The sequence below is a fragment of the Mus caroli genome, unplaced genomic scaffold (assembly GCF_978045245.1).
Source record: "Mus caroli unplaced genomic scaffold, Mus_caroli_1 scaffold_17, whole genome shotgun sequence".
NCBI classification, from domain to species: Eukaryota; Metazoa; Chordata; class Mammalia; order Rodentia; family Muridae; genus Mus; species Mus caroli.
This window is the reverse complement of record NW_028227272.1, coordinates 15709568-15722552: the sequence shown is the minus strand read 5'-3', so window position 1 is coordinate 15722552 and position 12985 is coordinate 15709568. Positions and strand designations below refer to the sequence as shown.

The 12985-nt window shown below is 46.4% G+C and overlaps 2 protein-coding genes across 3 annotated transcripts in view; one reads left to right on the top strand and one right to left on the bottom strand.

Annotated features, from left to right (window-relative positions):
* Hira (histone cell cycle regulator) overlaps positions 1 to 7664 on the bottom strand; it is a 99068-nt gene extending 91404 nt beyond the window's left edge. For both annotated transcript variants that reach the window (XM_085832458.1, XM_085832457.1), the window contains exon 1: positions 7477 to 7664. Coding sequence is in view for 1 of the 2 variants with exons in the window: in XM_085832457.1 (XP_085688583.1) it covers positions 7477 to 7513 (37 nt within the window). In the remaining variant the exon portion in view is untranslated. The remainder of the gene's footprint in view (positions 1 to 7476) is intronic.
* A 684-nt stretch (positions 7665 to 8348) lies between these two features.
* Mrpl40 (mitochondrial ribosomal protein L40) lies at positions 8349 to 12763 on the top strand. Its single transcript, XM_021184513.3, has 4 exons — positions 8349 to 8530; positions 9300 to 9383; positions 11030 to 11188; positions 12323 to 12763. Exons 1-4 carry the CDS (start codon positions 8478 to 8480, stop codon positions 12645 to 12647), a joined length of 621 nt encoding a protein of 206 aa, XP_021040172.1. The 5' UTR covers positions 8349 to 8477; the 3' UTR covers positions 12648 to 12763.
* Positions 12764 to 12985: the final 222 nt, after the last annotated feature.

Below are 12985 nucleotides of genomic sequence, written 5' to 3'. Positions count from 1 at the left end.
CAACAAAGATCTATCCTCGGTCCTCAAAGGAGACTTGCTGCCCCTTTTGTCTACCCCCCATACATGCTGTTTTCAGGGCAACCTTCCTATAAGCTTAGTCTGTCTTATGTTGGCTAATACATCAAGCAGATATTAGTTTCTTTTTGTTGTGGAAGGGGTGTTTGTCAGTTCCTTCCTATCTGTTCTATTTATTCTATTCCCCTTCTTAAAAATAGAAAAATAGAAGCCCTTGGGCCTGAGGATGTTCAATGCCCCAGTGAAGGGGAATGTGGGGGAGGGAAGACGGAAGTGGGTGGGTGGGTGGGGGAGCAAGGGGGAGGGGATGTGATAGGTTTTCTTTCCAGGGAGACCTGGAGAGGTGAAAACATTTGAAATGTAAATAAAGAAAATATCCAATTAAAAAAAAAGGAAAAGAATTGGAAAGAAAGAAAGAAAGAAAGAAAGAAAGAAAGAAAGAAAGAAAGAAAGAAAGAAAGAAAGAAAAGAAAAAAATTGAAAGCTACAAGGATATGACCCAGCTTCAGGGTTTTTAAACTGTGGGTCACAACCCCGTGTGTGACAGCAACAAAAAGATCAGCAACAATAAAGAGTTTCTGATGGCACAATGGCTCAAAACCAACCCTGTAGTGATTCTGCATGTTTCTGGCAGTTCCTGCCTGTGTTGCACTGTACAACTTCACTAAACATACAACATGCATACTTTTCACTGCACATGCAATAGTGCAAAGCAGCACTGCTTGAAACATCTCAGCGCACACTCAAAGATTACTCAGTTATGAACCACAGTGCTTTTACTGTGCAGACAGTTTCTGGCTTATAGAAACATACTGGTTTGGACTGTGTTGTATTAGAATGCTTGACTTTAAAGTTGTTATTTGAGTTTCTAATTTCAGTTTCACAAGAAACAATTCAAGCAGTTTTGGCTTGGCATTAATATAGTATTTCCAACAATTCCTAAAATGTCCTTAAACATACTTTTGCACTATGTATTTTGCAGTATGTATTTATAGAACGTAGTTTTCAGCACTGGCAATTATAAAATCAAAACAACAACTCTAAAAAGTCTAAGATTCTTTACACAATATCAACTATTCAGCTGATTCAATTCTTCATGTAAAAATAAACATAACCAGCCAGGCATGGTGCCGCATGCCTTTAATCCCAGCACTTGGGAGGCAGAGGCAGGTGGATTTCTGAGTTGGAGGACAGCCTGGTCTACAGAGTGAGTTCCAGGACAGCCAGGGCGATACAGAGAAACCCTGTCACGAAAAAACCAAAAAAATAAAGAAATAAAAAAATAAACATAACCATCTCAGAATGTAAATTCGCTTGTCTTCAATAAATGGAAAAATTATTTATCGTAAGATTGTTTGAAAATAAAATTTATTATCAGTAAATGTTATATATTTATATAGCCAAAATCACATTTAAAAAGATTTCTGGGTATAAAGTAGTCAAAAGTGGAAAAGTTGCCAAGTATAGTGTGCCAAGCGGCACACACCTTTGTTTCCAGCACTTGAAGGCAAAGGCAGGCAGATCTCTAGAGTTTGAGGCCAGCCTGGTCTACAGAATGAGTTCTAGGACAACCAAGACTACACAGAGAAACCCAGGCTAGGAAAAAAAAAAAAAAAAAAGTTATCCTGTGCCTGTAACTCGGGCCCCCCAACATACACAGACAGACACACACAGAGACACTCAAATTCATCAAATTTAAGAAGCCCTGATAATGTTTCTTATTAAAGAAATCTCCAGCAGATTCCACCAGAAAATCTGATCTGTAAGAAGACATAGCTAGGACAAACAAGAAGCAAGTCAAGGGTAGTGTTACCTACGCACCAGGTACCCTTTATCTCCTCTTCTGTACAAACAGGTGTTCACTCAGTAGTTAGTATATTCCAGGCACCATTCTCTCTTTGAGAATAAGGTACTAGCAAAGACAAAGCCTCTGTCTTTAGGAGATACCTTTCTGTAGACAGGTTCTAGTGGGATTCCAATTTTACTTTACTAAAGTATCTATTCTCAAGCCTGGCATGGTGGCACACGCCTTTAATCCTAGCACTCGGGAGGCAGAGGCAGGCAGATTTCTGAGTTCGAGGCCAGCCTGGACAGCCAGGGCTACACAGAGAAACCCTGTCTTGGGGGGGGGGGGGGGGGGTATCTATTCTCATTCATATAAGCCAGTAGGCAACAGTAACCAGTGCAGGAGAAGGCATATAACCCAGATGATTCAATCAGGCTAACAGGGGAGACTCAAGTCCCAAGGCTGGAGTACAGGTCCCTCTTTCGTGTTCCTCCCAGAAAGCAGGGCTTTGATTCCCCCATGACCAGAAAATTCTCAAAAACCAAATACCAGAAGTTTCTCCAAGCAACTCAAATGAAATATACTAGATCAGACATTCCAAGGTACCAATCTCCAAGCATAATAATACTTGTTATTCCAAGTGTCAAGCGGTTTGCGAAAGGTGTCCTTCTGAAGAAGAGAATGGTCCTCCTCAAGCTCTCCAGGAGGACAGAGGTGGTCAGAGGCAACTGAGACCACTATTTGTCAAGTTAGAAATTCCCAAGCTAGTCTAGGTATGATTACCACCTAATGTCCTTCACAGCTTGTAGCATCTTGGAGAGGACCACAAACTCAGCCTTGACAGTTTCCAGCAGCAAACTGTGCTACCACAGATGTTCTCCTGATCCAGGTCACATAGAATCTTAAGAGTGGTTCACTAGCTCACAGGAAAGTCCTGAATACATCTTCTTCTGGGTATACTAATGTAATTTAGCAACTTAAAGAGCTGAAAACCCTCTATCCTCCTCTCTTGTCATCCTCACTGTGAGCCTGTCCTTTCATTACAAACTGGCTGCCACATTCAAACCCAGTTTAGTCTTGCAGAAGAAACTGGACCCAGAAGCCCCCAGCAAATATCTTGCTAGGTAGAGGTAGTATTACATCGGCAGTAATTTAAAAACTCCTTGGCACTCACATGCAGACCAGGTTAGGAGCATCAGCACACATGCCCCTACCAAGAGATTGCCTACAGAAAAAGGTGGACAGAAAACCAAAGAAACCCTGGAATTCTGCTAGCAAAAAGGGCAGGCAACCCAAAGGATCAGCAGCACCTTTTCCTGATATTTAACAGCCTCACCCAGTCCTCTGGGTACAGTTGCTGATCTTGCCAAGATCATAAAATGTGTTTGCCTCAATTCTTAGACCCCAAGTCTTAGTCCAGATTTGTCACTTGCTAGGCCTCTCTTAGTCTATAACCAAATACTAAAGTAATTAGGTTACACTAGCAATATCTGGGTAAACAAATCTGGGTCAATGAAGACAGAGCTCATATCCCTTCTATGGATACCCACAAGACCCAAGATTGAGACAATAACACCAGGCCCTCCACTTGGCTTCACTGGTCAGAGCCAGGGACTGCACAAGTGTGCCTCCCAGCTGTATAACATGAATCTCCTCATAAGCTGAAAGTGTATGTTCAACCACTTACTAAGTTAAAATTCTAAAATGAAAAAAAAAAAAATGTGTGTATGTGATATATGGGACAGGATCTCAATCTATAGCCCAGCTGGCCTCAAACTCACTGTAGTCATTCTGCCTCTTGGGTTCTGGGTTTACAGTCATGGACCATCATGGACAGCTGATTGATTAAATGTTGGGGGTCGGGGGTTGGTAAACTGACCTGAATCTGTCTCTGGCACCTACACAAAAGCCAGGTGTCACACCACACCAGTAATCCCAGCACTTGGGATGCAAAAGACAGGAGTGTCTTGAGGGATCCCTGGCCAGTCAATGAATTCCAGGTTCAGTAAGAAACACTGTTTCAAAAAGGGAGAGGGCAACAGGAGAAACTTGGCATTCATCTCTGGCACACGTGAACACAGGCATAAACATAGAAATAATGAGCAAACAGACAAATATGTAAATGTCTGAGAGAATTCCACTAGGAGCTCAGGAGATAGCTCAGTGAGTAAAGAGAGTATGCAACACAAACATGAGAACCTACTAATGCCCAGCACCCATATAAAAACCCAACCTCTAACTCCAGCTTGAGTGAGATGGGCAAGAAGGGAATCACTTCCTGATTGCCAGGGTAGATCTGTCTCAGGGATATACAGAACAGAACAATGATGAAGCAGAGCACTTGCAAACCTCTCCTGGTCTCCAAATGTGTGTAGGCATACATGTGTACATACACTACACACACACACACACACACACAAGAAAACAGCACTGCCCATCTCTCATCTGTATTCTTTCTCCAGCACACTTATAAACTCAAAAAATGACATAAATCTACACTTCCTGCATGTAATGGCCAAGTCCCACTAGTTCTTCCTTTATCTACAGTGCTTCCTCCTCCTTCTCATCTCTGCCACCACCTTTCCTCACTGTCTTAGCACATCTTACCAAGATCCGGAGTCCACATTCTAAGTCCAAGGACTTCCTAAAACACATTTTAGGTGTCCAAACCCCTCAGAAACTTCAATGCACCCCCCCCCCAAAGACCCAAAAAGGAAAGTTCAAGTCCCCGCAAGGTGTTCATGATTCCATCCATCCCTCAGCCACATTCTCCTCCTCTCCTTCCTCAGCTTACCTTATGCAGCATTCACTATGTCTCCAAATGGAATGCTTGAGCCTTTTGATCCTGACTGTCCAAGAACACCATCTGTTATTAACATTCTCTGCAGAGACACATCTACACTTGGAGATAAGCCCTTTTTAGTTCTATCTTTCTGCCTCAGCCGGCCCCAAGTACCATAACTATAGGTGTATACCACCATAAGTAGAACTCAGGATATAACCTTACTTAGCAGTGAAACTAATTTTGGCCATGATTAAAGTAAATGTGTACGACCAGGTATGATGGTACATGCCTTTAATCTCTGCAACTGAAAGACAGAGGCAGGAGGATCTCTGTGAGTTCCAGGCCAGCATGGTGTACTGGGAGAGTTCCAAGAAAACCAGGGCTAGACAGTGAGATCTTGTCTCAAAAAGTAAATAAGTAAAATATAGTCAATAAGATTACATCTTATAGGCCAGGCGTGGTGGCGCACACCTTTAATCCCAGCACTTGGGAGGCAGAGGCAGGTGGATTTCTGAGTTCAAGGCCAGCCTGGTCTAGAGTGAGGTCCAGGACAGCCAGGACTACACAGAGAAACCCTATCTCGAAAAAAAACAAACAAACAAAAATGCTGATAACCAGAACATTTCAGCTGGAGATGATATGGCCCATCAATGAGCATCAGCAATATCCAGATATTTTTGGTTGAGGTAAATGGACAGTTATGGTGGTAGATACTGCTGACATCTAAGTAAAGATCACACAATACACAGGACAGCCCCTAAAACAGTTGTCACTAAAAATGGCAATCATGCTGGGGCTGAGATATCCTTTCTGAGAGGTTTCTCTAGTCCTGGGCCAAAATATGAAGACCAACAAACACCTCTCTTTCTGCTTTTAACTCTTCTAGCTGCCTACCTTGCCCTGTTCTCTTTTCCTCCCCTCTCTGAACTCTCAGACCCCAAGTGTTCATGCTGTATAAGGAGACAGGAAATGCAACTGCTGAGTGAGAAAGCCAGGAAGTACCATCCCCTCCAGGGCAGTAGGGCTTCTATTTATTCATCCAAAGGAAACTTGATTCTACCAGCTACTACTGTTCAGGATCTGGCTAGGAAGCAACTCCCCACTACTCACTACCATCATCTTTAAAGGCATGCTTGGTAGTGAGTGACATGTAATAACACCATCTCCAAGATAACGGCAATATAGAGAAAGAGGGTGCCTTTAGATTAAAAAAAAAAAAAAAGAAGAAGTTTGCTTAAGTCTCAACATCTTTTATCATGAATAATCATCACTTAGATTTTTTTTACTTAAAAAACTTTCATGCCAGGCGATGGTGGCGCATGCCTTTAATCCTAGCACCCAGGAGGCAGAGGCAGGCGGATCTGAGTTCGCGCTACAGAGTGAGTTCCAGGACAGCCAGGGCTATACAGAAAAACCCTGTCTCAAAAAAAAACAAAAAAACAAAAACAAAAAATTTTTTTTCATACAGTATGTTTCTATCATACTCTTTCCCCTCCCCATCACCTAGATTTCAAATGAACTTTTTGAACTTTCTTGCCTCCAAATTTGTGTGTGTGCGTGTGTGTGTTTCGAGACAGGGTTTCTCTGTGTAGCCCTGGCTGTCCTGGAACTCACTCTGTAAACCAGGCTGGCCTCGAACTCAGAGATCCGCCTGCCTCTGCCTCTGCCTCTGCCTCTGCCTCCTGAGTGCTGGGATTAAAGGTGTGCTCCACCACTGCTCGGACTGGGCTCCAAACTTTAAAATCTGTTCTTAGCTGAACTTCAGAATCATACTGTGAAATGTAGAGAGCATGTTGTACCCAGTCTACGGTTCTTCCTTGTGAACGCCCCCTCCCCTTCCAAAAAAAAAAAAAAAAAAAAAGTTCGGCTGTGAATAAAAAGCACTCAGGACCAAAATTTTTTTTTAATTTGGCCACGTGGATTTTTAAAAAGAGAAAAAATGCATCTACTCGCCTTCTTTTACGCGGGCGTGCGCGCACATACACACACACACAAACACACACACAACTGTAGCTCCCTCTAGATGCAATACAAAGTAGAAAGGAGGAAAGACCCTTCCTCTTTCAGCAGAGCTTGGCTGCTTCCTAGCGCGTCCTTCGGGTCCTTCCAAAGATTCAAGTACTAGCTGGGGGGAAAGGCTCTAGCTCTTCCTCACTCGCTCGACAGAGAGCAAACCACCTCCTGCAGTAGTTCTCGACAAAACTGGATGCCACCGGCTGCTTTGTACCAACCATCTCCACCAAGGTGTAGGAATCTGCTTTTTGAAGTCACTATCACGGATCCAAAGTCGCTTGTCTCCTGTGCACCACTGGCCCCAATCTTAGTCATCTGAAGCCCAGATCCTTACATTAAACGTCGTTCTTTCGTGGTCCTCCGGGGGACCTGAGCCCAGGCCCTTCCCATTCCAGGATCGCAATAGCCCGAGTGGGGGCACTGTCACAAGCTCCAGGCCTCAGAAAAGGCAATACAGCCAGTAAGTATCTCATGCAGATTCACCGAGCCGCTGAAAGGCCACAAGGGGGATGTCGCCCCAGTTTCATACTCACAACCATCTGAGCACATACTGGATGGTGAAGCCGGGTGGCAGCACCAGGTCGGTACCCAAGCTGGCTCACAGGAGCCAGGCATCCCAGATTAAGGGTGGGCGGCGCAGGACACAGCGCCATTGCCTGAGGCAAAGGCGGACTTCGCTGCAACCAGCCCGAAGCACGTGCCCGTGCTCGCCGGTGTCCCAGAGCCGGGGACAAAGTCTGCTCCTGCCCGTTCTGCAGCTCCAGCACCCGGCGCCAGTGTCTGGACAAGGTGGGCAGGACTTGAGCACCGCCGCAAGCCAATTCCAGACCCCACCCCGATGCAGGTTCGGCCGCCCACGACTCCTGCGTGCACTCACCATTGTGGTTGACCCAGGTTGGCTTCAAGAGCTTCATTGTTCGGCCGCTGCCGGGCTGAAGCCAGAGCCGTGTCCCTCAGCACGCCTGGGCCATGGAGCCGCTGCAGCTTCCTCCCGCGCCGCCCGCCCTCCGGCCGCCGCCCACCCTTGCCCTCAGCGCCGCCGCGCCATCGCCGGCCCGCGCCCCCAGCCGCCGCCACAGCCGCCTCCTGCGCTCGGCCGCCGCCGCCGCCGCCACAGCCGCATCCCCTGCGCCGCTCCTCCTCCGGCGGCTCCCGGGCAACGCCGGAAGTCACGGCGCGCACCTGCCAAATCGCCCCGGCGGGAAACCGCTCCCTACGCGGACCGGGCCGCCTCGGTTCTTCGGTAGACAGGGGGGAGGACGGGGATACTCCCCCGCTGGCACTGATGTGGTCGCTGATGAGGGTCGGTGTGAGCAGGCTGGCAAAGCCTTGAGATCCCGCCCGGCGATGCAGAGCCAGGATGGTGTGCAGATCTCTAGTTCTACCTCCGCGGCTCCGAGTCCAGCTTAGTAACTAGCTTCCGCCATCCATCAATTCGCGCTATTGGGCATCTCGCGAGCGCCAGCCGGGCGGGCGCCAGCATGCATCTAGTGGCAGACAGCAGCGGGCCCTGGGCTCGATTGCATGCATAAAAGAACTAGGCTGGTGAAGGATAGGGGGCCAGACGGGCGCATTTATTAGAAGAGCGGGGCGTTTTCATAGATGTAAACACATAGGCCAGGCGGAGCAGAGAGCAGCAAGAGAGCACCGCAGCATCCACAGGAGGCGGGACGCCCGCAAAAGGGCGCGGCGAAGCCAGCGGCGCTTGCCTGGGGCGGGGCTGCGTCGGGGGCGGGGCCAGCTGCGGGCCCGCCTCTCGGAATCCCAGACCCGGGAGTTCCGGGGCCGAGGCCTGTCAGACCCGACCCGGTATCTCAGGTCGGACCGCCCAGGGGCGTGCTCCCGGAAACTGCCCGCCCGCGGGTGGCGTGAAAAGCTATGGCTACCGGGGTGATGCTGTGTGCTGCGCGGGCTCTGCGGCCTCGGAGCTGGTGAGTGTAGCCGCGGGTGGCAGAATGCCCAGGGCGCGTGCGCGGGCTTTGCCCCTTAGCTGCTCGCTAGTGCTCGCAGATTATTTCTGGGTATGAGCCTACCGCTTCTGTTGCGGATGAAAATCCGAACTGGAATTTGCCTAACAAGTGTGAAGCCTAAATCGTGCTTAAGTGGTGGCCTACTCCTGCAACCCCAGCACTATGGAGGTGGAGGCTAGGTCAGAAAGTCAAGGTCGTAACAGCTGCATACAAACCCTGGCTATATTACACCCCATCTTAAAAAGGAAGAAAAAGACGCCGGGCGTGGTGGAGCACGTCTTTAATCCCAGCATTTGGGAGGCAAAGGCAGGCGGATTTCTAAATTCGAGGTCAGCCCAGTCTGCAAAGGGAGTTCCAGGACAGCCAGGGCTTTACAGAGAAACTCTGCCTCAACCAAAAAAAAAAAAGAAGAAGAAAAAGAAAAAAAAAAAAAAAAAAGAAAATCCTGCCAGAGCAAGTAAAGACTCTGCCCCAGTGAGAAACGGAGTTCTGTAAATTCCTCACTTTGACCTTGCTGGCCTAATACAAATGAACTAGATAGACATGGTGGAGCAGCTGAGGCAAGAGAATTGTCTCAAGTTGCAGGATAGCCCGAATTAGGGAGACTTTTGTCTGAAAAAAATGCAAAATAGATACTTACAAACATCCTCCGGGTTTTAGGAAGACCTTTAGTTATGTGTATGTGCCTTCTCTTTCCCCAGATCTTTATACATACCCTTCTCTCCTTCAGGATCCCTGGAACCTGCCAGGCACAGGTCAGACACACCCACCAGAGAGCTTCCTTACTGGCCTTCTGGGATCTCATCCCCATGAGGTAAAATCCAACATGACCCTTAGCTCTTGGGGTATGAGAAACACGTGTATACATATGACCAAAACAAAGCAAGAGTGCCCAACCTTGGGTTAGCAAGCAGATTTCAGTCTGTCGAACTAATAGTTAAATTTAAGTGGAAGCCTCTGTCCTTTCAACAAGCTCTGTACTATGATACCATATATGTATTGCTACTTGAGTAGTTTAAATAAGTAGCAGCTAGATTTAAGGAGTCTTGTGTGTTTCAAAGGGCATATCTTAACTTCTGTATTTCCATAGGCCTTGCTCTTCCCTGCTCATTCTGACTCACTGAGTGGAAGAAAGGTTCAAAGACTAATAATAGTTACTCTAGGAACTTTGGATGCTTTCTTGGGGCTTTATTTAGTTTATTGCTAAAAGGTTTGCTTTAAGGGTTTTTTTTTTTTTTTTTTAATGTGTATGTGCCTGACATATGTATACACATGTGTTTGGGGTGCCCAAAGCCAGTCAGGGGTTATAGCTTTCCTAGTTACAAGTAGTCGTGAGCCCCTGATGTGGGTTCTGGGAACCAAACTCCAGAGTTTAAGATCTGCAAGCATTCCTTGTAACTCCTAAGTCATCTCTCCAGCTTCAGATTTGATTATTCCTAATGCCACATTTAGCCTGGGACGTGTGTTCCTAAAAGTAAATCAGATACTTGCCAAAGCTTTAGGACATGGCTAATTTTTTAATGTGTTATGTCTGCGTGCATGGGCATGCATTACATGCCTGGTGCCCACAAAGGCCAGAAGAGGGTCCCAGATCCCTTGGAACCAGAATCAATGATGGTTGTAAGCTGCCATGTGAGTGCTGGGGACAAAACCTAGATCCTCTGCAAGAGCAACAAGTGTTCTTAACCACTGAGCCATCTCAACACCCCAGAAACTGATTTAAAAAAAAAAAAATCTGGCAGTCTCTTTTAGTCTTGAAGCATTTTGTAAATCACAAATTCCTTTAAAATGTGAATGAGCTTTTAATCCATTAGTTCAGCAAGTTCACTTCTCAGAGCAGCTTTAAGATACACCTGAATCACAGACTGACACTTCCAAGCTAAGAATGTAGCTTGGTTTGTTGGATCCTTGCCTAGCATGCACAAAGCCTTAAGTTAATCCCCAGCACCATAATACTGGGAGTAGTAGAAAATAACTAGGCTGGAAGTCTGGAGGTAGAGGCAGTAGGATCAGAGTTCAAGGACATCCTTGACACAACATAGCCAGTTAAAGGCAAGCCAGGACTGTGTAAGAATAAAAGTAAAAGAAAAAAGAAAAAAAAAAAGTTGGGCGGTGGTTGCACACCCCTTTAATCTCAACACTTGGGAGGCAGAGACAGTTTGAAGCCAGCCTGGTCTACAGAGTGAGTTCAGGACAGCCAGGGCTATACAGAAAAACCCTGTCTCAGAACCACCCACTCACCCCACCCCACCCCCCAACAAAAAGAAAGAATCAACACTTCCTCTTAGTAGATCTGTCCTTCCTGGAATTGATAGGACCCATACAGTCCTCGGGAAGACAGTGGACTAAGCTCATGGAGTTAGGATTGTGGACAGCTTTCTTGTTAGCATATAGCACAAGTATGAGATACTTTATTTAGCATCCTATCTATCCTGAGGTTGAATGCTTGTACCCACCTAGAGCAGAACCTCTGCGAAAGAAGAAGAAGGTAGACCCCAGAAAGGATCAAGCAGCAAAGGATCGCTTGAAAAAGAGGATCCGAAAACTGGAAAAAGCCACCCAAGAACTGATTCCTATTGAAGATTTTATTACCCCTGTGAGGTTCTTGGATAAATCAAGGTAAGAGTTCTCCTCTGGGAGACATCTTTTTTTTTTTTTTTTTTTTTTTTTTTTTTGGTTTTTCGAGACAGGGTTTCTCTGTGTAGCCCTGGCTGTCCTGGAACTCACTTTGTAGACCAGGCTGGCCTCGAACTCAGAAATCCGCCTGCCTCTGCCTCTGCTGGGATCAAAGGCGTGCGCCACCACGCCCGGCTTGGGAGACATCTTTAATGCAAAGCTAACTGAAGTTCATGTCTGTGATGGGAACAGGTGAGTAGGTTTGACTTGGCCCTGACCTGAATCCTTCTCATTTTGATTGTGCTTTTTGGGATTTGGGGGAAGATACTCAAGAGAGTTTAGATCAGCTTTGCTCCAGGGTTCGTGTTATTTCCATGAGTCTTGGCTCTGACCCTTGACATAGACCCTAGCTCTGTAGCCCTCATCCTATCACCACTGTAGAAAACTCTCAGCCTCTTCTACAAATGTTGAGTTAGTGTGTGTTGCAGTTGTATTGTGGGTAAGATTAGCAGCTAGTGCTTTCTTTAATAAAGTGCACAGTTTATAAAATCACACAAGTTGGGAAGCACCAGTGTTTTTCTAGTGTTCTAGGACTAAACAAGCTCTTGTCTCTAGTTGGTGTTTGTTTCATTTTTCTACTGTACCCCAGCTCACCAAAAGGATAATTTGCCTGGGGCAGAAACAGTATAGTTCTCTCCAAGCAGGCAAGCAAGCTCCTTCTGCCGGAGGAAAGCAGCTACTGCCATGCTGGGAGCTTTTTTCTTTTTTCTTTTTTTTTTCTTTTTTTTTTTTTTGTAATATGTAATTGTGTGTTGGGAGTATGTTCATAAGAATGCAAGTACCCTTACAGGCAGCAGATGCTCTTGGCTCGAGTTATAAGCAGTTTTGAGCCACCTAATTCTAGTGCTAAGAAGAAATTCTGGTGTCTAAGAACAGTAAATGCTCTTAACCTCTGAATCCTCTCCCCAGCCCTGACATTACATTCTTAATATATCCTCAAATTTACTATTTTCCTAAGCCCTGGTTATGCCTGGCAGTGCTGGTAGTAGGGCACTTGAGTCATGTGCAGTCACAAGGGTCCCTCTGCAATAGTGTCAGGACTCTTTGGCCTCCCATGTTTGGACTATGTGTTCACAGACAGCGACCTCAGGAGGAGCATTCACCTGAGGAGAGTGAACGGAGAGCTCTTCTGCTGAAGAGGTGGGCACTGTTTAAGCAGCAGGAGCATGAGATGGAGAGGGACGCCATCAGATCCATGCTAGAAGCCCAGCAGGAAGCCCTGGAGGAGCTGAAACTTGAATCTACAGAGCTCTATGCCGAGGCCATAAAGCGGGATACCAGCCTATTCCCCTTCGAGAAAGAAGGGCCACATTACACACCACCTATCTCTAACTACCAGGCCCCTGAAGGCAGGTACAATGATATCACCAAGGTGTACACACAAGTAGAATTCAAAAGATAAGAAACTGAAAACTGCTGTCCTTGGAACATGCTGGCCCTAGGAGTCTGGAGTAGAGCTCTAAAGTCTACTTTCCACAGACGGTCATCCTAGGGACAAATAAAGGGTAATCAAAAGCATCTGTCTTTTGTTTGGTTTTTTTCAAGTCAGGGTTTCTCTGTGTAGCCCTGGCTGTCCTGGAACTCAGTCTGTAGACCAGGCTGGCCTCGAACTCGGAAATTCACCTGCCTCTGTCTCCCAAGTGCTGGGATTAAAGGCGTGCGCCACCACGCCCGGCTGTCATTTATTGTAATCAACAAATAAAGGGTAATCAAAAGTATCTGTCGTTTATTTTAATCAAT

Excerpts from the sequence above, each read along its gene's own strand:
- Mrpl40 (XM_021184513.3), top strand. The coding sequence starts at position 8,478 with ATGGCTACCGGGGTGATGCTGTGTGCTGCGCGGGCTCTGCGGCCTCGG. Across the intron at positions 8,531-9,299 it reads GCTCTGCGGCCTCGGAGCTG|GATCCCTGGAACCTGCCAGG; the intron begins GTGAGTGTAGCC and ends TCTCTCCTTCAG. Across the intron at positions 11,189-12,322 it reads AGGTTCTTGGATAAATCAAG|ACAGCGACCTCAGGAGGAGC; the intron begins GTAAGAGTTCTC and ends ATGTGTTCACAG.